At 47.7% G+C, this 25,071-nt stretch overlaps 1 protein-coding gene across 1 annotated transcript in view; it reads right to left on the bottom strand.

Moving 5' to 3' along the window:
- Positions 1 to 9,485: 9,485 nt before the first annotated feature.
- The window catches only part of CRYL1 (crystallin lambda 1), a 124,627-nt gene continuing 109,041 nt past the window's right edge, over positions 9,486 to 25,071 (bottom strand). Inside the window, exons 6-8 of the mRNA XM_053563630.1 lie at positions 15,678 to 15,783; positions 10,350 to 10,456; positions 9,486 to 10,011 (exon numbers count right to left, since the gene is read on the bottom strand). Coding sequence (XP_053419605.1) covers positions 9,898 to 10,011; positions 10,350 to 10,456; positions 15,678 to 15,783 — 327 coding nt within the window. The 3' untranslated portion in view covers positions 9,486 to 9,897. The remainder of the gene's footprint in view (positions 10,012 to 10,349; positions 10,457 to 15,677; positions 15,784 to 25,071) is intronic.

Raw genomic sequence — 25,071 nt, 5'->3', positions numbered from 1 at the left:
ATTTCTAGTATTATACAAAAATTATTAGTTTAGTTTTCAAAAGTTAACTGATATCAAATGTGAGCTTTTCTTATGAAAGGTAAACTTTTTTCCTTTGTGAAAATGTTTTTTCTTTTTTCCTTTCATTTTCATAGCTCTCCTCAACTATTTGGTTACCTTGAGGTATATTTCACATAACAGAAGCAGGTTAATTGCTTGGATCCTTTTCTTTTCTTTCTTTTTTTTTTTTTGCAGTTTTTGCTCGGGGCTGGGTTTGAACCCGCCACCTCCAGCATATGGGGCTGGCGCTCTACTCCTTTGAGCCACAGGCACTGCCCCGGATCCTTTACTTTATCATTTTTCAGAGTAATGAGCTAGTCTGTGACAGCTTCAAAGGTTACCAATGAGCTTTGTGAAAATTTATTAGTATCATTATAAACCCATGGATTTTGACATATTGGTCATGGGTAACAAGCTGTAGTATGTTTCTTACTGGTGCTGAAATCATTCCATCTTTGGCCAGAAGATACCCTCCTATTGGTTCTTGAATTGTTCTGACTCATCCTTGAGGTTTAGGGAGGTCCTTGCTTAATGGTGCGTTCTTCCTGGTTTTTTTTTTTTTTTAGATTCCAGCCCAATACTCCCTCACAATCTTACTTTACTTCTTCTATGCCTTTAAGATTTTTAGATATTTATTTTTTTGTTTGGTCTCAGTAGAAGTTTGTTCTTAGTTACCTAAACAGTCATTAGCAGAAGTGGCCAAAAGTTGAGATACCCAGTCATGGGTTTATTTAACAAGTATTTGTTGAGAACCTACTTAGTGCCAGATGCTATAGGGACTAAGAAGATGAATCGGGCACAATCCCCATCCTCAAAGAACTGGCAGTCAGTCATTGGAGTCAAAAGTAGAAGCTCTGCCATTAAAAAAAAAACAAAAAACAAAAAAGGTCATTTAGTATCCTTTGTAACAACCTGAATGGAATTGAAAACCATTCACCTAAGTGAAGGTCACAAGAATGGAGAAATAAACACCACGTGTACTCAATATTAAATTGGATCTAGTTCATCAACACTAATGTGCTCGCATGGAAGCAAAACTGAATGGAATTCGAGTAGGTAGGTAGGAGGGGGAGGAGATGGGTACATCACACACTTTCTGGTTGAAGGGCACACTATAACTGACTTAAAATATCCATTGCAAACTATGTAACTAAAACATGTTACCCCTGTCACATTCTAAGATTAAAAAGAAAGAAAAGTAGGAGCACCATGACTACAGCAGAACGAAGATGTGTTGCATCCAAGTTCAAGTAGGGTTTCCAGGGAATGGGAAGAGAGACAGGGTGGGCTTCAAGGAGGAAGGGACTCCTGGAAGCTTGGGCAGGACTGGGGCATGCTGAAATGGTAGGGAACTACGTTCTTCACCTTTAGTTGTATCTGGTACATGGACTGGGAATGTTCAGAGGTCACACACCAGCAGCCTCCTAAACCACACTGTCCTTAACAAGAAAGGATACCAGAATTCGTCTGGTTGCTTGCTTTTCCAATATTTCACAATTAATACAAGTAATCAACCTCTACACAAAAATACAAAGCACAGGAGAGGAAAATTTTCTGTTCACGATTCCCCTTCTGTGACACTTCTCATATTGATCCTCACAAAAGGCTGTGGAGGTAAGAGGTAAACTTTGATGTAATATATATTCTTCTACAGCCAACTCGCTCCTGGATGAAAAGAAAGTGAAAATGAGATTATTTTAGAAATTGTTCAGATAAAAACAAAACCAAAACAAGAAAAAGTAGCACAGTTTGTCTGAGGACACAAAATTAAAAGGCAATTTTTCCCAAAAAGGTAAAAGGCTCATTTCGGATCCTCAGGAAAACAAAAGCAGGAGACCGTCAGCCCAGAGCATGGGACTGGGCAGAAACCCCAGTACCCCATGAACACACCAGGCTGGATGGGAGCTCCCACGCTCAGCCCAGGGAAAGGCCATGACTGAGGTACCAGAGCCTTTCTGGGCTCAGTCAAGGAGGTGTAGGGCCAGAGGCACTGAAGAGTCAGAAGGAGCCAGAGCTCTAGTGGGGAAAGTGAATTCTGAGTCAGTGTGCTGGGCGCCCAGAGGTGTAAAAAAAAAAAAAAAATACAGAACTTCCCAGGCCAAAGGAAAGGGAACAGAAAGAGCCCTACTCCAGCCAAATACAAATGACCTCCCCCTTAGGAGGCCGACTTTCTCAGGAAGAAAACAAAGGGTCACCACTGGAATTTGAAGGATGCCTGGGCCCCTCAGCCCCATCTCCCCTTTGCTTCATTTTTTTCCCTTCCCTCTGTTCTCTTCTCTTACCTTCCTTCCCTCCCTCCCACCCGCTGCTTCCTTTCCTGAGGCCTGGACTAATGTCTTTTAAAGGACATGAAGGAGTTTTAGGTAGAGTGCTGGATGTCTCTGTGATACTGGGTATCCTATCTGTCCAGAGCCACCTGGATGGTAGACATTTAAAGGTAAGGGGATATATAAGTTCTCCATTTGCTTTAAAGCACAGTGTGTCATTTGCAAACTTGGTGGTTAAATTTAGCCCTAGAAAACCTCCTGGAATCCATGGCCCAGGGCCTATTATAAATTCGGCAGGTGACCATGAGTGACTGGAGCCAGGATGTATCACAGCAGTTTTCTTGTTGAGTCATTGCTTCATTCAAGAATAGGAGGCCTGGCCAAGTGTGGTGGCTCACACCTATAATCCTAGCACTCTGGGAGGCCAAGGAGGGAGTATCTCTGGAACTCAGGAGTTCAAGACCAGCATGAGAAAGAGTGAGACCCCATCTCTACTAAAAATAGCTAGGCATTGTGGGGATTACCTGTAGTTGAGGCAGGAGGATCACTTGAGCCCAGGAGTTTGAGGTTGCTATGAGCTATGATGATACCACACACTCTACCCAGCATGATGGAGTGAGACTTTGTCTCAAAGAAAAAAAAATGCCAGGTGCGGTGGCTTACACCTGTAATCCTAACAGTCTGGGAGGCTGAGCTTACCAGTTGGAGAACCGCCTGAGCTAGAGAGACCTCCATCTCTAAAAATAGCCAGGTGTTGTGGTGGTGCCCATGGTCCCAGCCCATGGTCCCAGCTACTTGGGAAGCATGAGAAAGAGTAAGACCCTATCTTTACTAAAAATATCCAGGCATTGTGGGGATCAACTATAGTTCCAGCTACTGGGGAGGCTGAGGCAGGAGGATTCCTTGAGCCCAAGAATTTGAGGTTGCTGTGAGCTGTGACATCACAACACTCTACCCAAGGCTACAGAGCGAGACTCTGTCACAAAAAGAAAAAAAAAAAGAAAGAATGTGAGGCCCATCAGCCCTGCCTGACAAACCCCCTGCAAACAAACGCTCTCTGTCTGGGCTGCGCGTCTGTTCCCACTGTTAACACGCCCTACCGAATCTTACCACAAGCTGGAGATGCCCCAGAGCACACGGAGGCGGCGCTGGCCCTCAAGAAGCTTCCATTCGGGTCGGAGAGTCAGAAAAGAAACTTCCCCTGTGGATCAAACACCCAGACAGACAATGCCCGGAAGGATCGGCAGACAATGCCCGGAAGGATCCTCCAGAGAGCACATTTCAGCCCAGACCTGCAGGATGAGAGCAAGTTCCAGGCCAGTGACTGGGACAGGGGACGCAGGGGGCCGACCTGCAGGGTATCCAAGGCTAGGGCAGCGTCTGGGCTGTGTGGTAAGTGCGAGGGGAAGCCACCGGGAAGCTGTGAGCAGAGGTGGCATCTAACACGCAGGATTGAAGGTGGCTGACGTGTGGAGAAGAGAGGAGACCGGAGGGCTAGAGGGCGGGTGTGGGCGGCCGCTGGGGGACCGTGGCTTTGGGACAGGTAATCTGTGGGGAATGTTCATGTGGAGCTGGGCGAAGACCCGTCCTGGCCCTTCCGGGAGCCTGAGGGCGTCCCGGCCCAGGGAAGTAGCGGGCAGCCTGGCTGTGCCCGCGGGGACTCTAGGGGCTGCAAGAATTCGGGTCCCCCGCGCTGACCACGCGCCTGCCGCGTCAGGCGGGGGCTCTAGAGCCCAGCTGTGGTCCGCTGGGAGAAGCCCCCAGCTGCAGGGAAAGGGGCGGCGAAGTCCCGGGCAGCTGCGGGGAGGTGAGGCCAGGGCCCGGGCTGAGCTCCCACGTCCCCTTCCAGCAGTAGCCGCCCCTCCTCTGTGGGTCCGGCTCAGGCGACGCGACCCACACAGTGGCCCAGAGGTTGAACGCGGCTCTGGGACGGCCCTGGCGACAGGCTCACGTGGGGGTCCCCATCGGTCCCCTCTCGGGCCGCATCTCCCCACACCCTGGGGTTCCCTGCGTCCCCCTCCCGCTGCCTCTGCTGGGCTTGGGCGCACATTCCAGTCCCTGTCGCCAGTGCGGGCCTTGCCGAGCTTCCGGCGGCTTTCTGAGGCTGCGCTCCTCGTCCGGTCAGTCCAGGGTCTCACCTGAGGTCTTGCGGACGCCCCAGGCTAGGCCGGGCACAGAGCCTCTGGCAGCCCCCCAGGGCTGGTCCCCTCACAGTCCCGAGCAGAGCCGTCGCCAGGGTCTGTGCCAGACCTCTAGGGACCTCCCCGCCTGGCTGCTGCCTCCTTGCCACCCCCACAGTCCGTGGGGTCCCGGGAGACCGAGGGGCTCAGCGGAGTCCCCTGCCCCGCACTGCTGCTGTGGCTCTCAGAGAGGGCCTTCCCCACCTCGGCTCCAGGGACGCACGGACGCATGCTCTTCACCCTGGCCTTTGAGCATTTCTGGGTCAGTTTCCATGTGTATCACACACACCACACAACACACACACACACACACATCTAGCACGCACACCCCACACATGCCACACACATCGCACGTGTACCATACACATCACACACAACACATATACACATCACATACACTGCACACGTCCCCTACGACACTCCTCCAACACCACACACACACACCACACACACCCACGTATTACACACATATGAAGTGAGACAATTTAAGTTCATGAACCTAACCTAGAAAAAGTGCTACATATCTTATTGCTAAATATCACTACGGTCACTTTCAAAGTACTCTCCCGGGAAGCTTGTGCACCTAGCTGTGCTAGGATGCCAGCACCTACTCCATTGAAGCAATTTTGGAACTCTTTTTATGGAATGGCCATCACAGCTGTCCTTGTACCCCATGCCACACACCACGTATCACACCTCCTCCATACACCCCCCCCCCACACACACACATCGCACACACACATACACTACACACATACCTAAGGACCCTGAATAGCATCTCCTGTTTCTCACCGTGCTCATGGGGTGATTCTAGTTGGTGGCTGGTGTGTGTTCCCAGCCTGGAATGTGGTGAGCGCCCATTAACGCCCGTAGAATTTGGACACTTAAGCCCTGACCCAGCTAGATTCTGCCCACAGAATGTCCGTGCACAGAATCCCTCCTTCTGGGTCTTTTCACCCGGCTCCACTTCCTGCATTAGTCTGCCTCTCTCTTGATGCATTTTCAACCCAAAGCTTTCCAGCTAGTTCAAAACTTCTGACTCCAGCCCAAAACACAGTCAGTGCAGCCTTCTAGTCACATCCCCAATGAATCCCCACACAACCCCCAGGAAGAAACTTCTGGGACCCAGAGGTCTCCTGGCCTGGAATCTGCTCTGCACATGGGGAACGTGTGTGGCCTCTGGATGTAGGCTGCCTGAGCTCAGTTCTGGCCCCACCGCATCCTGGCTTGGGGTGCTCCTGTCCCTATGTCACAGCCATATGAGGACTGAGGTAGAAAATGGGGAAGACAGGGTACAGGGTCCCCAAATGTCAGGACTCCATGAGGAAGATGCGGCAGGGACAGGGTTACAGTGTGGGAGTGTGCTCCGCCTGCCCCCTCCTTGCTGGCCTGACTCCCAGGGAGGGTGTCATCTCTGCCTGTCAGAGGCTTCAGAAGGCACGGTCAGGAGCCACCTTGGTTTAAGTAAGGTGGAACAGGGAAAGGCTTTGGGAAGGGTCAGTGAGGGCTGGCATGTGAGGGGGTCGGGGAGCACAGCTGGGCAGGATGGGGGTGTGAGGGGTGTCATGCTGGTCATGAGTAGGACTCTCTCTCCTGTCCTTCACTGGGCTCTATCGATGGACGGAGCTGCGCATTCCAAACTTGAATGTTAAAGCCCTAAACCTGTGTGACTGCATTTGGAGGCTGAGGTTTTAGGGGTAACGAGGTCAAGTGAGGCCTTAAGGGTGGGGTCCTCCTCTGAAAGGACAAGTGGCCTTATAAGAAGCAAATACTATGGAGAGGCCATCTGACCTCCAGCTCTGCCACCCCCAGGACTGCAAGGAGTACATGTGGCTGGTGAAGCTACCCAATCTGTGGGGCTCTGGTGTTAGTGGACAAGTCACTATCAGAGTTTCTCTTCCTTTTGATTGCTTTTATTCTGAGTTGGGGTCTCTATGATGGCGGTACTGTGCAGAGACTGTGTGGCACTGTAGCCAGTGGAATCTCTCCCCAGCACTGGGACTGAGCTTCGAGTGATACGAAGGGGTCTGCAGGGAGGCATGTGGGTGAGAAGGGGGGCACTCTCCGTGCAGGCAGGACTGTGGGAGCCTGGGCCTGCATGCTGTGGTCACAGCAGAGCCACAGACACTGCAGTGACAATGAGATCACCTCCCTTAAACAGTCCACATGGTGCTCGGACCACGGACGTGAGGTCTAGAGACATCGGGCAGTGTGCCCCCAAGCCATGAACACTGAGTATTGCTGGGGCAAAGCTCCTGACCTCTGTTCTGTTGCTTCTCAAAGAGCCAGCCAAGCCCCTGGGGCAGTGGTTCTCAACCTGTGGGTCTTGACCCACAGGAACTCTATTAAAGGGCCGCAGCATTAGGAAGGTTGAGAACCACTGCCCTGGGGAGTTGCATGACAGTCATTTTCAATCCGAGCCATTGTGCGCACAAGATTGCATACTCATGTGGCAGCCCCACATTCTTTGGAAGGAGAGGCACCTGCTCCTATGCTCGGAAGCATCCTTTCCTCAGAGTTCATGGGCATCTGACGAGGCCTGGGCCAGGCAATTTAGACCTGAGGTCACAGGACTGCCTGAAAGCATCAGTCTCTCCAGCCACAACCAGCCCCAGCATGTCCCTGGGCCCACCCTTGGTGGTCTCCCTCCCACAGGCTGCAAGTTTCATTTTTGTCACAAAGCTTGGAGCACCAGTTTAAACCTTCACCCACTTCAAATGCTGAGTCACTGGCAACACACAGGTCTGGTCTGACCTGTGACATGGATGGTGAAAGTGTCATGAGGCACTTCACTCTCCCTCCCTCACACCCCTTACTGGAGCCATCAGCAAGTCCCGTCACCTCTATATTCCCTTTGTGCCCTCCAGCACCTGGCCTGGACAACTGCAGCATCCCCAGTCCCTGTACCCAACCTGCTGTCTGGTCCATAAGGGTCGCCACCCTTCAGCTAAGAGTGGGTTTGCATTTAAATGGTTGCGGGGGAGGAGAGAATTTTTTTTTAAAGTTTCATGATATATGCAAATTCTAAGAACTTCAAATTTCCTTATGCATCAACAAGGTGGCTATGTCCCTTCTCTCATATCGTTCCTCACGGCTGCTGTCATCACAGCACCCAGGCCCCAAGGCCACCAGTTCTGTTCCAGGAAGCACTGAGAGGTGGGGAGCTCCCCACAGGCGAAGCTTCTCCTGTTTGAGTTTCCCCACTTCTCTCCAAAGGCCCTGATCACCTGGTTTGAATGGGGTTAGGCTCATGGACCGGGCTGCCCCTCTAGCTCCACCTCCAGGTTTCCAGAACTGTCCTCCTGAAGCAGGGTCCAGGCCCCAAATTGCTCTCTGCTGCTCTCCAGCGTGAGCAGCCTCCCTGTCCTGGCCTTGAGGTGGGGCTGCCTCGTAGCCTTGCTTCTGCTGGCCCTTCCCCACCGTGTGTAGGGCCTGCTGCCAGCAAAGACACCATGGACTTCCTCTGCAGCCTGTGTCCACACTAAATATTATACTTGACAGTCCCCGGGGGAAGACAGAACTCAGACACAGGAAAGGAGGTGCTCTAAGCCATGCCACATCGTCCTCTGTGCAGGCACGGGGTGCCACTGTGGGTGTCCTGCGGCTCACCAGGGGAGCCCAGCTGGCACAACACCTCCACGTGTGGCAAGGGAACCAACTTTGGGGATGAACACGGTCCCCACTGCTGCTGAGAGAAGACACTCCGGTCACATGGCAGGGAGGGATGGGGTTTCAGTCAGCGTCTTAGGAGTCTGAAGTGGAATCGGCTGCAGAGAAGGATCCTTTTCCGGGCAGAAAACCTCTGTGTCAGCCACATCATCTTCTTGGTGAGGTTTGCCTATCTGGGGACTAACATTCTTGCCCCTTCTCCAATGTCCTTGCCTTAAAAATGACGTCAGTGTTGCTGTATCACCGTCTGGCCCTGATGGGGCATGGCCTTTCTCTCTGGTCCTCAGGAGGACTGTCCGTTCTGCCCCAGGATGGGCTGGGTTCACTGACACTCATCCTCACCTGGGTGCAGCACTCTGCCTCCAGGTGGCCCCTTCTGCTGTTGGAATGAGCTGAGGTCCTGATCAGATTGGGCCACTCCCCACCTGCAGACTGCTCTGGCTCTGAAGGTCTAACCATCACTGTGTTCCCCTTGGCCTCCTCACCAGTGCCCCTCTCCACCTTGGTGGGCAGCCCCCCTTCCAGCACACCCAGCCCCTTCCCCTGTTCAGCCTCTGCCAGGAGGGGCTGGCTGCCTCTACCTGTTCCCAAGCTCCTCACTGGCCACTTCCTGGAGGTCTTCTGGGGTACACTCGGGAGGAGCTGGCCATGCTTTCCTGTGTGCAGGGCTCCTCTGGAGCACCAGTCCTGTGTGATGCTTGTGTTATCTTCCCATGACTTGCTAAAAGGCAGAAGCTGCAAGTGCAATGCCTGGCACATGACAGCCACTCATCGTGCTGTGACAATGAATGTGATGAGTCTGTGTGCACGGGTCGGACAAGACCACCACCTCCACTTGGCTCACCAGGGATTCTGCTTCCAACGCAACAGCCGTGGCCCTATGGCATCTCCCTACTGAGTGGAGCTGTCAGGGGAGCCTCCTCTGGCATTGGGTGATCAAAGTCACTGTGATTCGTGTGGGACACAGATGAGGGTACATGAGCTGTTACTTCCAGAGTAGTGTTTAGGGAACTAGAGCTAGGAAAAGGCCTCACATCAAAGAAAGCAGATGATGGAATGTCAGACTCAATAGCACCTTTCCTGTAGAACTTTGGCTCTTTTGCTTTGCTACAGATGTGGCAGTGTCGAAAGGCTGGGAGTTGATGCCGTTTCCCACACACCACCTGACCACAGAGCCATGGGGCACTGCGGCTCCTACTCTGGGAAACACTGGCCCAAACTGCTGGATTTTAGCTGAATGACAAAGGACCCAGAGCAAAGTGACTCTGAAATACACCAGCCAGCAGGATCCACAGACTTTCTCAGGAAGAAGCAGAAGAACGAGAACGTCTTTATGGGATTATAAGCTTTATTCAGAATAATCACTAGCAAAATCAAAGTAGTTGCCTCATAAATGCAGTACTCAGAGAGTACTCAGAAAGGGATCAGAAAATAATTATGGAGATATTCTGCCATAGGTTCAAATGAAACTACAATCACTGGCTATAAAATATAGCCACATGTAATCATTCTGAACACAAAAGATGACAATTGTCGAACTATTTGCTAGGTGTCAGGAAATCCACAACTCTCAGAACCCAAGTGCTGCTGCAACATCCAAGCCGCAAGCTAAGATCCAAAGTAACTGAGACCACCTGGCCCAGCCCAGCATCTTTGAATATGTCAGGAGATCTGATTAAGTGCTCCTAATTTCCCCACATAGGACTTCTAACAAGAGGAGTGGCAGTCACATTACAAGACATTCACTGGGGCTGCATCTGACTTTTCAGCTTGGAGAGTCGCATGAGGCACTCATCCCTCCACTGCCTTCTGGCAGCTAAGTGCTCTGGGTCATCAGGAACCTTCCCGCACAGGGCCTGGGAGGAGCAAGAGGGAACAGGGCAGCATGAAGATGTTCCTATTTCTGCACACAGCCCATAAATTGCTTTCAAAGACCAAAGGGACTAAGTCCTCAATTATCATAAGCTTTCTTCCAAACCTTTAGAGACTTCAGTCCCCGGGAGGTAAGTCAGGATGAATTACTGGTTCACTTGTCATTGTGCTCTTAAGATGTTCTGGTGACATGATGGAACCATGCACAGACAAGTTTAGGAGTGAAGAACCATCAATTTCAAGGGCCAAGATTCTGGCTACAGGTGAAGGCCCACTGACAGCAGGCCTGTGCCTGCATGCTTCTCTGCAGGGGGTCTCATACCTGGTTAACCAGCTCAGCCGTGGCCCTGGAGAACTCTGGTATGGGTCCAAAAGTCTTTAGGACACGTTTCATGCCTTCGCTGTATCTGTCACAGTAGCTTAACATACCTGAAATTGTAAGAAAACAAGAATCCACGATGTCAGCAAGAATATCCCATAACTCCAAATTAAAATTTGTTCAGAGGCTTTTGTGCTGGTCTCAGGTTAACTACATCCTTCTTCTCCTATGGATAAAGCCCAGACAGGCCCACCACCTGCCTTTGGTCCATTTCCAACATCTTTCACAATCAGAAAGACTCAGCAGTAGGTGGGTCGGCCTCAAACAGTAATCAGGGAACAAATGAAACTGCAGACTTTGTCGAGAACTGGAGATTGGCTCTCCCCACCCCACAAAACTGTGTATGATTAACCTAAAATAAAAGCAGTCTGTGATGCATGTTCTCAAAAAACAAAAGAAAGGAAAGGAAAAAGACAAATAGCTTTTGGGTTTGGTTTTGATTGACCTACACAGACATTAAAGCCTAAATTAACTGGGTTTCAATTTTGTTTCAAACAGTTCTCCTCCTTTTCACTGTGTGCAAAAATTCCCTGAGAAATTATTTTGAAGGGGTTAAAAAAAATTCAAACATACCAAGTTGTGCAACAATAGCACCTGCAATTAACTGGTGGATGCTCTCTTTTTAAAAGAAGAGGTTTCATTTAGAAAACGTTAACTTAGCCATGCAGAATTGCTAAGTCTCCCTAAATATCCCGGCACTGGCTCCTGATCGCAGATAGCTGAGCAATTCTGGAGAAGGTCATACATTGGTTTCCCTTCAGAAATTGTTTACTTCACATTTTCTATTTGTTTATTCAAACTAAGAGTGACAAATCTAGACACAAATACAGTCTATTCCTTTTAGGGTAAGGGACAGAGACACAAAAATTAAGTTGAATAGAAAGTGGGCAGGTTCCCCAGCTGCTTGTCCCCCGACCTGTGGAAAAGTGACAGCTCTCCTGAGACCCCCTGAGGATTCTCCTTTATCCCCTCCCCACACCTCCTGAGCAGCAGCTACAGGCCACAAATTCAACCCACGCACCACACTTCCCTTTGGATTACTTTGTATTCTCAAACAAGTGTTCATCTTTCACTCTTATGTGAAGTCATTCAAATCTCTGAGGGGCTTTCTGGAATTTTCTTTCCCTATTGCCTTTTATCAAATTTGTAAAGTTGTATAAGGAACATTTAACAAAACAGAACACTGTGGCAGAACTCTTTATAGTACATTCATAATCTCTCCTAAATTGTTCAGGAAACCCATTAAAATTTCTATCTTAACAGTGGGCATGGTGGCATGCACCTGTAACCCCAGCTACTTGGGAGGCTGAGGCAGGAGGATTGTTTGAACCCAGGAGTTCGAGGCTAGCATGGGCGAACAGCAAGACCCATCTCAATAAACAAAACAAAAATTTCTTATGTTAACATATACTTTGGGCTCTTGGGCAGAAAAGCTCATCTGTCTGTCGTGAGATGAGGATGAGAGGCCACACCACCTGTTCATGGTGATACGTGTGTGGCCTCTAGGTGCTCTAAACATAGGGAATGCACAGTGGTGTGGACTCAGGACCTGAATCTGCCTTATTTACAACCAAGTCCCAGTAAATTTATGACTGTAACTTATTTGCAACACCTCCCTTTCCATTTAGAGAGGTGTCATTTTCAACAATAATTTTGGCTTTTCTATACCAAAAAGGAGAGGTGAACTGAGTGGGAATTACCCCTACATACTAATTTAGACAGAAATGGGAAAACACAGCACATCCACTTCCCCTATCTATTCCAACCTGGCCTTCCCATATTTTCTCTCTAGGCTTCTATGCCCCCTCAAGCTCTGTTCCTCCAAGCACCCCATAGAATTTAGCTTTTCATAAGATAAAGAATATAATTTCTTAAGGGATTCTTATATAGAAAAAGAAAAACTGGATAAAAGAATTGATTGCCATGAGATTAGATTTGGTTTATCTTGCTGCTTCCTAACTTGGGATTCTTAAGCTGTGAGCCCCAAGGACCAGGCACTGTGTTTCCTTAGCCTCAGCCTACCTGAGGTCCTACTTGAAGGCTGGATACCCTCAAGTTCCCATTTGTGGAGTAGGGACCTGGGATAGCCTTGACTTGACAGGGAGACACAACTGCTGGGAGACGCTCTAGATGTTCAGTTTCTTGGAGAATCCTAATTGCTACCCACACTGGAGGAATCTGGTTTGCACACAGCTTATGAGCCCACACCTCCTAATTTGCCCACATTCAGGAGACAGGGTTTCCCAGACCTCATTAAGGAAGATGAAAGGACCTCAAAGCACAGGGGAGCATCATCTAAGCTCTCAGGACCAAATTCCTAACTGAGGGGGGACTCATCTGGGGTCCCTAATCTGCCACATCTCAGCCCTATCAGCCCAGCTGCAAACAGCAGCTGTCCACAAAGGAACCAAACCACCAGGTATAGGAACTTCTATTTAAAAAAGACAAGTATCTATACATAAGAGGAAGTTTGTGAGGTAAAATGGTAAATAAACATCCTCTTCCCCTGGAGGTGATTTCCAGGTGCTACCAGATTCTGAGATATCCTCATTACAAGGAACAAAACACAGGAGGGGCCCAAACAGCCCACAGGGATGAGATGAAGTGGTTCTCACTGCCCACCTGCCAGACTTAGCTTAGCCAAGACACAAACCAGGCAGTGAAGCTCCAGGTACCCGGCTCTGGGGGTTCCTCTCCACAGAAAAAATACCCTCATCTGTATTCATCCTGTATTCCTCTCTCATGCACTTGTGAATCTTTTGGGGATAATAAAAAAAAAAAAAGTCTAGAAAAGTAGTAAGTTAAACCAACAAAACTCTATATGAAGGCAACATTTATTAAGGACTAAATAAGTACCAGCCATCCAGCTAAGTGCTTTCATGTGGTTCAAATTTCACACCACCCCTCTGAGGTAGTCGCTACTGTGTCTCCATTTCACAGAGGGGGAAACTGAGGTGCACTGAACTTAAGTATCTTACCCAAGCCCCTGGTGGGAGAGCCAGGGAAGGGGCTCAGTTGACTGGCTCCACCGGCCAGAACCAGTATTCTGAGTGCTTGTCCTTAGTGGGTGGTGCTTTTAAAAAGTAGCCAAAAAGCAAAGCAAGCACACTGGCCTCCTGTTTCCTAGGAACTATTTTAATAGGTTGAAAAAAAATCCTAAAATATTTGAACTGGTTCTAGATAAACAATAGTTTTTAAGACTAATAACCACCTTTCACCTGAGATGCTGGCTTTAGGTAAACAGTATCAGAAAAAAAGAAAAATTCTCTTAACTCCAATCTTGATCTATTCCGGGTGACACTGTGAGGAATAATGAACGTTTCCATGGTTCTCAGCCAGATCTCATAACTGTCTAGCTCTGGTCTTTGGAATGCTCTGAAGTGGAAAACTACATCCGTCCAGCACGATCATATTAAGCCAATTAGATTTTCTTATCATACCTGCTGTGTTTGAAACTATTACAGGCCTGTATGCTGCCCACTACCTCACTTGATTCTTGAGTTTCTGGTTTCATTGGCTTCTGTTCCTATTTGTTTGAAAGTCAAAGCTGTTCTTAGTTCTCTCCCTATCGATTTCTCACAATACTTCAATTATCTTATTTTTCTCAAGGGGAAAAAAAAAGAAAAACTTGGTGGTTAACAGGCAGAATCTGTATACATTTTAAATGCCTAAATATCCTCACCACTTGTAAGGTTCTGGTTAAAAAAAAAAATTGGAATTGTCCAAGGCTTTATGTAATGATACTTCAAAACTCATTTCACTTTGCGAGGGCCCCTTTGCCTACATGGTCTTCCTCCATTTGGGGGTCATCCTTGCTGGCGCTGGGGGAGAGCTCCCCATCCCTCCCTCCTTTAGGTGCTCTTGGCAGAGCTCAATGATCAGGTGACTCACAATGGTAGGTGGGCGGCATCTGTAGGGCACACGTGGCCAGTCCACTCAGGAAGTCACATGTGCATTTCCTGTGTGCAGGAACATGCCTAGCAAAATGCCCTGAATTATTCACCGGGAAGTATATTTCATTTACTGTGAAAGAATTATAGAACTGTAAGTCAACCAACAAGAGGTTGACCAACACCTCTCTCACTGCAGGAGTTTCCTCTCAACATCTAACTGTCCCACAGGCAGGTAACCAGGCTGCACAGGGCAGCCCTCTCTCTGGACATCAGTCCAGTTACTAGAAAGTTCCCCCTGCCCGGTACTGAGCCCAAGTCCGTCTGCCTGCCAGCCAGGTCTCTTGCTCCAGTTCCACTCTCACAAAAGACGCGGACAGACAGGTAGGTGCATATGCGCCCCTCTGGTCACCTTTTCCTGGGTAAGTCCAAGTTTCTCAATATTCTTTGTTAAATGCAGACCATGGAGCAGCATACCATATTCTTTCTCCTTCTACATGTTTTCCAGGTTAGGATCACTAATTTACATAATTGTAGAAGTTTATGATAACAAAGAAAAGCCAAAAGATAACAGAAGTTACTTATTCAAGGCCAAGAGATATTTGGTAATAACATATAGGGGACATATTTCTAGATTTTTATACATAGCTTTTAAAATTTATCTTATGATATAGGTTTCATGGGTTGTTTTTCAAATGCACTTCTTTTTTGATTGCTTAAAATCCAGTTGATGGAATTTCATTCTTGGAAGCCTCTCATCCTTCAAGTTGTCCATATTCTGCCTCAGACCTACTCCATCCCCCAACCCCCAGGCCTGCTGGAGTCAGCTTCTGGGCAGATGTCTGGCCTGCCCCACCCCAGTTCCCTGCCTATGGAATCACCTTCTTCAAGGTTCCCTGGGCTTCTGGAAAGGAAAGGGAAACCTGGGGCTCAACCAATTGCACTTAGAAGCTGCTCACATTTAGGGAGAAGATATATCCGGCAGAGGCTCCTGTGGGTTAAGTCAGCCCCCACTCCTGTCTTTTCTTCCTGCCTCTGTAAATAATTTCTCATCTTCCTCAGGAAAATACAACTTTCCCTTTTGCAAGGCTGGATGACATGCCGTGAAGTCTCTAAAATAGCGCTGCCTCTCTCTTCCTTTGAGCTGTCACCTGAGCCCTCTCAGTACACGGAGCCATAAGGTGCATGAATTAAGTGTGGATTTACACCTCCATACAGAGCTGTGTGTCCCAGCCGCATCTGTGAGTTACCAGGACTAACCATCATCTCCTACAGATAGATGCTGCTGTCTCTGTTCAGTCATAAGCAAAGGCAAATTTGACTACTTACAAGACCCACAGGAACACTAGCACAGAACTCCCATCTCGGCCCCTCAGCATACCTTCTGCATTGAGATGCATTGTCTCCAGGGGGCCGATGAACGCATACCGCATGCCCAGCCCTTCTGACATGACCAGGTCAAGGTCCACAGAAGACACTACTCCTTCCTACACGGAGAAGATGGGGGCACAGACGTGAGTTTCTCTGCAAAGACAATTTTGTTACTATAACTTCCATTAACTCCTTCAGAGCAGGATCCCAAAACACTCTCCAAAGCACTGAACAGGTTAAATATCCCTTATCTGCAATGCTTGAAATTAGAACTGTCTTGGAGTTCAGACATTTCTCAGATTTGAGACTATCTGCACATACATAATGAGATATCGTGGGGATGAGGTCCAGGTCTAAACATGAAATTCATTTGTATACACCTTGCACACAGAGCCTGAACACATTTTATACAATATTTTCAATTTTGCACATGAAACAAAGTTTCTATATGCTGAGCCATCAGAAATCAAATGTGTCACTATCTCACATTGGCACTCAAAAAGTTTCATATTGGAGCATTCTGGATTTTGAATTTGGGATACACAACCTATAAGAGTATTTTGATTAAGTTTCACATGACAAAACTATAATATATAAAGGGGACCTGAGAGACTATTTGGTGAAATGGCCAAACAATTCACTTTTTCCCTCCCTGCAACCACCGGGTGTGACATCAGCTCCTCCTACGTCCTCCTGCAGCCTGAGGCCCACCAGCAGCTGCAGGGATGCAGAGAGGAGGCAGCACAGGAGTGACAAGGTAGGGGCTTTCTGGACACCTGTGCAGGATGCAGGGATGAGATTAGTGCCATCGCAGAAGCAGGAGGGCACTCTCCAGGCTTCCTCTGCTGTGAGTCGCACCTTCGCTCAGCTTTTAGTGAATTTATAGAAAGTGACATTTTTGATGAAATGCAGCTTAGACTCATGGGTTGGTTTGCTAGGGTGGGGCCCTAAAATCTTCTGCAAATGTGAAGCAAGAGATTAGATGTGCAGTCGGCACCCATGTTACTTGGCCTTTCATCAGTTTGAGGATGAAGCAGGAATTCAGCACCAGTTTAATCTCTTCAGAGGGTATTTTCACCATCAGGAGGGCAGACTTGAGTACAGGTCAGACAGGAAGTGTTCCCCAGGGATCTGCCACTACAGGTCCATCTCCTTAGCAGGCTGTCTCACAGACTGTCTCACTGTGGGGACAGAGACCCCACCCAGCCAGGCCTACCATCCATAAGGGGCCAGTAACCATCCTTGGCAGTCCTGATGGCTCAGTTCCCCTGCTCCTGCTGCCAGCCACAAGCCCGGGCAGGTAGCCTACCACACACATCTCCTTCACTTGGGCTGCAGGTGAAGCCTCTACCTTTCCCTGGAAAGGCTGCCTGCCAGCCTAGGGAAGGCCATGTGCCGTGCAGGGAGGAGCCCCTGGCTTGTGGTCAGCCCTTGCTATGCTGTCACCTGTGGGGCATCCCACTTATAGGCCCCCAAAGGCCACTGCCAAAAGGGTCACCCAAAAAGCTGAGCAGAAAGGTGGTTTGCTACACCCCTCTGTGGTCTCTAGTGTATGTGGGGTTTGGTCACCTGAGTTCACCTACAGAAAGCTTCGTGGTGAGTGCAGAGGACAGAGCCCAATAACCATGGAGAAGGAGCCATTTGGCCACATAGGCAGGTACAACGTACCATGCCCAAGCAACTCCCTCTGAAAGAACCACTTCCACTTAGTTTTGGCTGCACGTGAGAGACAATCAGATGAAGCTGTTCACAGCCACAGCAGTTTAGGGAATGATCCTAAAGCAACCCCCCACTGCACACTGGCCTTCCCCACCCAGCCTCTGCCCTCCTTTCTGACAGACATCCTGCCTTCTGCAGAGGCTGCTTCTTCACATGGAAGGCTGGGCGTCCATATTTACATTCCTCAGCAACAGTTCCCTTTTGCCTAGCTCTAACCTCCTGGTAGATGGAGTCGCCCTGTGCTCCTTCTCGTGTGACCTGCCTCCGTCTCTGGACATCCTGTTTTTCAGATACACTGTGTGTAGCTGTAGTTTATCCACATCCTACTGTTCACGAACATTCAGGCAGTTTCCAGCTGCAGGTTCCTGTAGACAGGACAGTGTGGACACACTCACAGGTGGCCAGTGGACCTATGTTACCCCATCAGACAATGCTGAGCTGTGCTCCAAGGTGGGACTGGGTCCCCTGCCTCCAGCACTATGTGGAAGAGTTCCTGTCATCCCAACTACTCTCCAACACTTAGCATCTTCAGGCTTGCAAAATTCTGCTAATCTGGTTGGGAACAATGGTATAATAAGATAAGATGATATAACATCATCCCACCATGTGTTCATCTGGACTGCTCAGGAGAGCAAATTAACTTGTTTAGTCCACTCACGTGCTGACAAGTTTGTCTCCTTTCATTTCTGATAGTAAACTATACGGGTGTGGAGGAAATCATCTACAGAAGCCTCAGTGATGGCTAGAACCCCTCAGAAGCTGACATTCACCCACAAGCATCCTGCCTTCCTCTCCCTGTGCAGTGAGCTCCTGGGGCAGGAAGGGGGCCCTGGTCATCCCTCTAGGCTGCCTGAAGGCCATGGCTGCCGTGTTCCTGCACTTCACAGGGTCCAGAATGCTGAGAAAGCCTGGTAGCTGGGGCAGCCCCACAGACACCCCCCCATCCTTGGTTTACAGGTCAACGTTCCAACAACCCAAAGTTTCCATTTTAGCAAACTGTGAAGGGTACAAATGTGGAAGTCAATGCAACTTGGCTTAGCCCTTTTCTCCTAGAATTGTGTTTAATATTTTAAGAGCTGATTTTTAAAGAACCTTTTTAGATTTTCAAAATTCCCCAAAGTGGCTAATTTTTGATTTGCAAGCACAGAGTTTACAGCACTCAGCTGACGCCTCAGTGGGGGGTCTCCTCACTGCCCCCAAACCCATGCACTGTCCTCTCTGTCCCAGTTCATCTAGGCAATGGCTCTTGACTTTTATTAGTTACCATTCACCAGTAGAATGAATTAGAGAAAGGAAGAAAGTTTTTGTCTTCCTTTCCTCATTCCTCCTTTCTGATAGGTTTTCAATTTCTAAAGGACATTTCCCAAGGCTTGAGTTTTTACCAAAAAGTTCAATATAGAGAAAGAAAGGACCCCAGATCACTCAGCAGTGAGGCGGACAGACTAGGATTTCATGGCGGTTGCTAAGGCAACATTTCTCCTGGCTGCACACAGCAGGGAGCTAGTGGTTTCCCATTCAGGATATTTTGGAGCTCAAGTTGCCTAATTTTGCCATTGAGCTCAATTCCACTCAAAGCCCAGTGACATCTGTGACCTGATATTATCATAACAATGACAATAAATAATCAGCAGGCAGGACAGGTGGACACAGTGCTCGGAAATGCTGAACTGACGAACGCGTCCTCGGAAAAGGTGGGGTGCCCCACACCTGTCTGGAGATTGGAACCCTACCCTAGACATACTTCCGTGGGTTAGGTAACATTTGTCACTGTAGCTCTCGTTACCCCCTCCATTTTGTGGTAAAATTCTCAAGTCACACAAACAAAGAAAAGCCCCAAGTGGTTAAAAGTTTTAAAAAACTCATACAGAGCAATGAACACTAAGAACACTGGAAGTTCCTGTCCCAAAGAATCACCGGGTGAGGAGAGCCTCCAGGAGTGTTGAGGACTCCTTTGCTGGGAAATTTCTTGCCTCTACTTTCTTAGTTAAAACCTGAGACTGACCACAGACAACTAGCATATGCATGCGGCCTGGGCAGAGAAGGAATAGTCGGTGTGCTGGGGGTCAGTGCCAGGCTGGGAGCAACCTCAAGGCTCATGCATGAAGTATTTGACTACCATAATACAACTTAGGTGTCATCAAAGGTGTAAGGGTGTAGGGGTCAGGATTGTACCAGAGAGACAGAGCCGACAGGACACACACACTCATTTCAAGGAACTGTCCTGTGTGCTTGTCTGGCAAGTCCACAGGATAGGCCTGCAAAAGAGCAGGCAGCTTTGGCAGGAGCCAACCCTGTAGTCACAGGTGGAATTTCTTCTTCCTCAGGGAAACCTCAGTTCTTCATTTAAGGCCTTACAAGACATCTTCCCAGCCACACTGATTCTGTGAGTGGCTGAATGGGTGCCCTGCCCAGCAAGCTGACCCTCCCCAGGCTAGATACCCCAGGTATCTTGAATCTGGATCTTTTGTTTGCTTGTGGGGTAGGGAGAAGCGAGGCAGGACGTGTCCAGTGATTAATAGCAGCAGCAGGTCACAGGCTGCTCTGATCATTGCTCCTGTCCTTTGGTCAGACTTGGAAGGTGGGGAAGGCAGGTGGGGTCCTGCCTGGTCAAGGCACATGATTTTTGATGTGTGGTCCCCTGTGACTGTTCCTTCTACTGACAACCAGCCACACAGAATAACCTTTCCTTCTAATCGTCCCATTCTTACAAAAAACATGAATAAAAAAATGAAGTGTATGTTTCTGTTTTCATTTGCATTCCTCATTTTTCTTTTCTTTTTAAAATTTCCAGGTTTTAATCTTACTCTATTTTATTTTGTTCTACTTTTCACAGCACATTAGTGCTGAATTGTCACTTTTTGCTTGAGTAAATACACCGTCACCACCAGGAACACAGACCTGCCACCCAGGAATCCAGACAGGTCTACGCAAATACTTTTCTCCTCAAGCAGAGCCATCCATCATCTTCACTGAGAAAAAGAAATATGATGAGTCATGAAGCAGAAGAGGTTCCAACTTGTAAGAGTTGGATAACCAAATGCAGCAGTGAGAAGCAGAGGGCCCTCTTCCATCCTCCCAGCGCAACCTGAAGAAAGCACTGGGCTTGTCTTGTATCACCCAGGTCAGAGGCCAGGGAGAAGGGATGGCAGACAGCAAGTCCACCTCAATGTTCAGTCAGAGCAAGGGTGGAACAAAGTTAAACTTGAGTGATTTCTTCATCTCCAGACATAGTCAAGGGTGGACTAGACAAGACCCACTGGTGATGAAATGCCTTAAGCAGGAGCAGGAGGTACTGGACCGTCCATTTGAGAAACATTCAAACCTGGAGTCCTTGCCAATGGTACACAGGGGTCAGGGTCATACCAGAGAGGCAGAGCTGGCAGGACATACAAGTTTAACTTGAGAACCAGCAAAATAATAAACTCAGTGAGTTTCTCCTGAGGCACTCACTGGTACCAGGAGTTGGTTCCCTCCATTTGTAGCTACTGTGCACACGTTTTGTTTTCTCGGCACTGTGCCCTGCTTCTCCCATCTGCAACATGAGACTGGCTTCAAAGCAAGGTGAGAAAGATCTGATCCTACGGTCCCCATGCACACCACCTTCCAGGGAGGAGGTGAGGCCGATGTTAGATCTTAATGAGGAGAAATGAAAGACTGCTAAGTGCTGCCCACACTATTCCTCGCAGGTTTGTGGTTGGGTTGCTCGGCATGCTGCCATCATTACTGGCTTTCTTGGAAGCTTGACACAGACATTCCTACAGAATGACTCAAGAGGATTTTACTAACTCTAGCAGAGTTGATTGAACACCACACTGAAGTGATGCAACAGGACACTGAATCAAGCCCATAAAACACCCAACCTGTCAGGAGTCTTCTGAGAAGACAACATAGGTCAGCTCAGGGGAAGAAGGTGAGGAACACCAGGTGGACCACACCAGTCTGGCTGCTGGGAAACAAACCCACCCACGCCGTGGGTGGTGGAGACGCAGTCTCAGCTCTGGGAGGCATCTTGGCTCTGTCTATCAAGTCGTAAAATGTTACGCTGAGCCCACTGCTGGGACTCACTCCATGGAAGGATTCCAGAAGAAATTGTGTGCAAAGAGTCTCACTGAGCCATCATCAGGGCAGAAAACCTGAAACTACTTTGAAACAACCCCTAATAGATTAGATAAAAAATTTTTAGATTAAAAAAAATAATCACAAGGTCATTAAGATGAATAAAAATTTGAGCAACCAGTTTATAAGAGATAGGAACACAGGAAAATTAAAGCACTTAAGGGTAAGCTAAACAAAGCTAATATTTTTTTCCTTTGAATTTTCTATATAGTAGCATTTTAAAGTAAAAACAAACCAAAAAATGGAGGAAAGAGCTCTTTCAGCCCAGTAATAATACAGCTATGTGTGGGACAATGCCCTCAGGAGGAAAAACCACAGAGTAGCAGAGTTTGAAAGAAAGGGAAAGTCTTGACCTTAAACACAACAAAAGGAACCCATCCTTTTGTATGAAAGTGACTAAGTTCACTACCATTCATCAAGGGCAGTGACACCTTAATTGATGGGTCCTCTGGGAATATAGTTTGTTACAAAGAGATCTGAACCAAAGAGTGTAAGTCCCCTATTGCTTCTCAGCCTTTTGGCTAAGATCAAAGAGTGTAAGTCCCCACTCCAAAACAAGAGCAGCACAGCACAAGCCCTGTGCCTCCCCCACCCTGACACTTCCACAGGGGCTTATGTCCCCAGGCCCCCAGGATCCTCACTCCTGGCTCCCCCTGCAGCAGTAGAAGGCAGGGACGGCCGTGGCTCCTGCAGAACAACGGGCCACACACTGTCACATGTCACCTCCAGATTCCTTTGCCTTTTCTCTGGGAGACTTCTTCTGCACTCCCATCCTTCATTTCAGGAACTTCTCCTGTGCATGTGAATTCCCAGCTTCAAACTGAGGGGCTGAAATCTATCATGTGTTCAGTGCCTGGGCAAGTGGTGGTGGCAGCAAGGTGCTACAGTAGCAGCATTGTCATCATGGGGTATTTAGAGTAGTTAGAACACTAGTACAGAGCTTCACAGGGCTTTTGGGCTTTTTCTTAGTATGTTGTTGGTGTTATTTACATTTGTTAATGGGGATGCAGGTATCTCTAAAATAATAAATCATCAGTTATTTCTCTTTCCAATAAGGCTTTGTTGCTAACTATTGTGACTATTCAGTATTTACTTTATGGGTGGACATTTTCTATCATTCAATGATCTACTTCTCATAGAAAATCATTACTAGCAAGCGTTCTAGTATTTGATGTTCCATTAAAGAAAAAAATGCTGTCAATAAAACTAAGCTACATCATTGACTGTAATACATTATATATGCTGATTTGGAAGATGTTTAAATATAAAGACAAATTTTTTGCCTAAGCAACATCTCTAAGCCATTGGTTCTCAACCTGTGGGTCGTGACCCATAGGAACTGTATGAAAGGGTCGCGGCATTAGGAGGGTTGAGAACCACTGGTCTAAGCAATCATAGCAGCAACTAAAATAAATACATGGGACCCCAAATTAAAAAGCTTCTGCATAGCCAAGGACAGAATCAAAAGAGCAAATAGACATCCCACAAAATGGTAGAAAATATTCACGAGCCATACATCTGATAAAGGACTGATAACCAGAAACTACAAAGAACTCAAGCATATCAGCAAGAAACAACCAAATGACCCCATTAAAAAGTGGGTAAAGAAGAATAAGAACAGAAACTTTTGAAATGAAGATATACTAATGGCCAACGAACTCATGAAAAAATGTTCAATGTCTCTATAATCATTAGAGAAATGTAAATCAAAATCACAATGAGATATCACCTAACTCCAATGAGAATGGCTTATATTATAAAGTCTCAAACAACAGATGCTGGCGTGGATGCAGAGAAAAAGGAACTCTTGTACACTGTTGGTGGGACTGCAAACTAGTGCAACCTCTATGGAAAATTGTGTGCAGATACCTCAAAGAACTTAAAGTAGACCTACCCTTTGATCCAGCAATCTCACTGGTGGGTATATATCCAAAGGGAAAAAGGTCATTTTACAAAAAGGACACCTGCACTTGAATGCTTACAGTAGCACAATTCACAATCACAAAGACATGGGAACAACACAAGTGCCCTCCAACACCTGAATGGATTAATAAAATGTGGCATATGTATACTGTGGAGTACTACTTGGCCATAAAAAATGGAGATCTAGTCTTTTTTTGGACAACCTGGAGGGAACTGGAAACCATTCTTCTAAGTGAAACATCATGACAATGGAGAAACGCACATTCTCAAAACTAAAGTGGAAGTAATTAAATGCACATATGGAAGTAAATCTCAATGAAAACCAGGCTGGGGAGAGTGGGTTGACGGGTGGTAAATTCATACCTATTGGCTACAGTGCACACTATCTGGGTGAGGGGCACACTTATGTGTATAACTTTGACTCAATCTGCACAAAACAAAGTATGTAAACAAAACATATGTATCCCCTAACACTCTGAAATTTTAAAAAAGTAAAAATAAAACAAAAGTTTATCTTAGAACAATGAAACATACCAAGACTGAGGCCAAGACCACAAGGAGAGTCACATAAGCAGAGCTTCTCCAACTCTGATGTGTGTAAGACCTGCTAGGTATTTGTCCTAACAGATTCCGACTTCAGAATCTGGGGCAGATAATAATTAGATTATCTAATAAGATCCAGGTGAGGCCCCTGCTGCCCTCCAGGGCCCTCAGAGGTGTGGACAGGATGTGAGCACCTCAGCTCAGAGCTAACGCCACTGGTAACAGCTATTGAAGACATAAAGCCCTGAATTCAGGGATCTAGAAGACACTTCAGCAGCAATGCCATAATGCATACCATTTACTAAAGTGCCACTGTGTGCCAGGCATTAGTCTAAGCCCTTTGTGCATACACCCCATCTAATGCCATCCCAGTAAGAAATAGACCCACTATGTTTCCCCACTTTATGAATGTGGGCAGTGGAGCAGAGAGGATGGGTGTGAGTTTGAATTCCCTGCCAGGCCTGTGGAATGTGAACTCCTTGGACCATTTCTTGCTTTGTAAAGGAAAACTACCAATTTGCCACTCATGGCTTTAAGGACTAAATGATTTGAGAACACCTGAAAAATCAAAGGGACAGCAGGGAGAACACTTTGTAAACTCTGAAGTGCCACACAAACTGAAGTCACAGTGAGAGCAGGTGTCATCCTCAGTCATCCATGATGCCGAGACTCCTAATGCCTCCGCAGCCTCACACAGATGACAGTCACCAGAACCACAATTGCGTCTACCACAAAGAGCTTCACTGCTGATTTCACCATGTGCTCTGAGACACACTTCACTAACTGAAACGGCTCTTCCTAACAGCTGGCATTCACTTCTACAAGAAAGCTCAGTGACAAAGCTCTGGGATCCCAGAGTCCCATCCAGATGCCACAGACCACACCCTCCCTGACAATCAAGAGATCAAGAACAGAACTGGTACAGCTCAGGGCCCTGGGGACTGAAATCCAGTGCAGGGACAACACTGTCCAGAATGGACAGAACCTGAGGTCAGCTATTTCCAAGGCCACCACCAATACGGGACCCTGCTGAGGGCTTCCTGATCCACCCGGCACCTCCACCTGCCCTGCCCTGTGGGAAGAACTTACAGGCAACAAGCTCA

The sequence above is a fragment of the Nycticebus coucang genome, chromosome 15 (genome assembly GCF_027406575.1).
Source record: "Nycticebus coucang isolate mNycCou1 chromosome 15, mNycCou1.pri, whole genome shotgun sequence".
NCBI classification, from domain to species: Eukaryota; Metazoa; Chordata; class Mammalia; order Primates; family Lorisidae; genus Nycticebus; species Nycticebus coucang.
Note: the sequence above shows the minus strand (reverse complement) of the source record. Positions and strands in the feature narration are given on the sequence as shown.